This window comes from Primulina huaijiensis, unplaced genomic scaffold, assembly GCF_012295235.1.
Source record: "Primulina huaijiensis isolate GDHJ02 unplaced genomic scaffold, ASM1229523v2 scaffold43215, whole genome shotgun sequence".
NCBI classification, from domain to species: Eukaryota; Viridiplantae; Streptophyta; class Magnoliopsida; order Lamiales; family Gesneriaceae; genus Primulina; species Primulina huaijiensis.
The window spans coordinates 1-1247 of NW_027360442.1; the positions used below are offsets into that span (position 1 = coordinate 1).

A 1247-nucleotide genomic window follows, 5' to 3' on the forward strand; every position below is an offset into this window, starting at 1 on the left:
ATATAGCATCGAATCCAATATGAAAGAAGAATAGAAGAATGAACCCCCCGGCCCTACGTCACCCCTCTGGTCCTGAGCTTATAAAAGAAGCAGCAATTCCCAGATCTTCTACACACATTTAATTTCTTGATCAACCCTTCAATAATCTCAACTTCTCAAGAGTTGAGGCCTCTAATTCTTTCTTGAATTCCAAATGGCATCGACCTCGATGACTCGCTCCTGGACTGCCAAGGAAAACAAGGCCTTCGAGAAGGCATTGGCAGTGTTTGACGAGGACACACCGGACCGTTGGGACAATATCGCCAAGAGCATCGGAGGCCGTACTCCGGAGGAAGTCAAGAGGCAATACCAAATACTTTTGGATGATATCAAATACATTGAGAGTGGTAGAGTGCCATTCCCTAACTACAAAACCACTGGACCTGCTAACATGAGAGATCAGGAGCAAAGGTATAATACATAACTAATTAATATATAAATAAATATTGGAAACATATAATGTTTTTTATTTTCAATTTAATTAATGTTTGCGACAATACTTTTTTTTAAGTGTGACAATAATATATCATTCTTAATTATTTATTTCTTATTATTGCCGTATTTTTATACTAGATTTCGCGGCGTAGAAAATCAAAAACCGCTAAATTTTTCAAGAGAGAATTGGTTAAATAATTACGATTCATTTTTTCTAAAAGAATAAGTTAAAAATGAACAATTAATCAAATTTCTGATGGTAATAAAGAAAAAAAATATGTTGGAATTATATTATTTATAAAAAAAAATTTAAAAAAAATCGGTTAATAACGATAAATAAAATTTATATAACTTTACTTAAAGTGGTCTCAATCGCGGGTCATATGTGTTCATTGGCATAAGAACAAGTAGGGTTCTCGTTTCAAATATGAGCTCCAAATTTTTATGTAAATTTATTACACAAACATATATATACACACGCATATACGCCCGCGTGTGTGTGTGTGTGTATCTTCATTTATAGCCACAAATTGCCGGTGGGTTTTGATAATTTTAAATCTCTGATTTGGAATTTTGTGCTTCTAAAGTTGATATAAATCATTTTTATACCTACAGTTACATTTGCACTTTTCACGTGCAATTGTACATTTTTTAATGTGTCGCATACGTACACAAGTAGGAGCTAGCGTAGCTAAAAGTTTTCACAGTATATATCTATATATACATATTAGAAAAATATAAAATTAATCAATGGAGATGGATCCTCACAAATT

The 1247-nt window shown here is 32.9% G+C and overlaps 1 protein-coding gene across 1 annotated transcript; it reads left to right on the forward strand.

Annotated features, from left to right (window-relative positions):
• Positions 1 to 40: 40 nt before the first annotated feature.
• Positions 41 to 450, forward strand: LOC140969966 (transcription factor RADIALIS-like; the record flags this gene model as incomplete). The annotated part of the gene is made up of 1 exon (XM_073431505.1): positions 41 to 450. A coding segment is annotated over exon 1 (257 nt), but the record flags the coding sequence as incomplete, so codon positions are not given.
• Positions 451 to 1247: the final 797 nt, after the last annotated feature.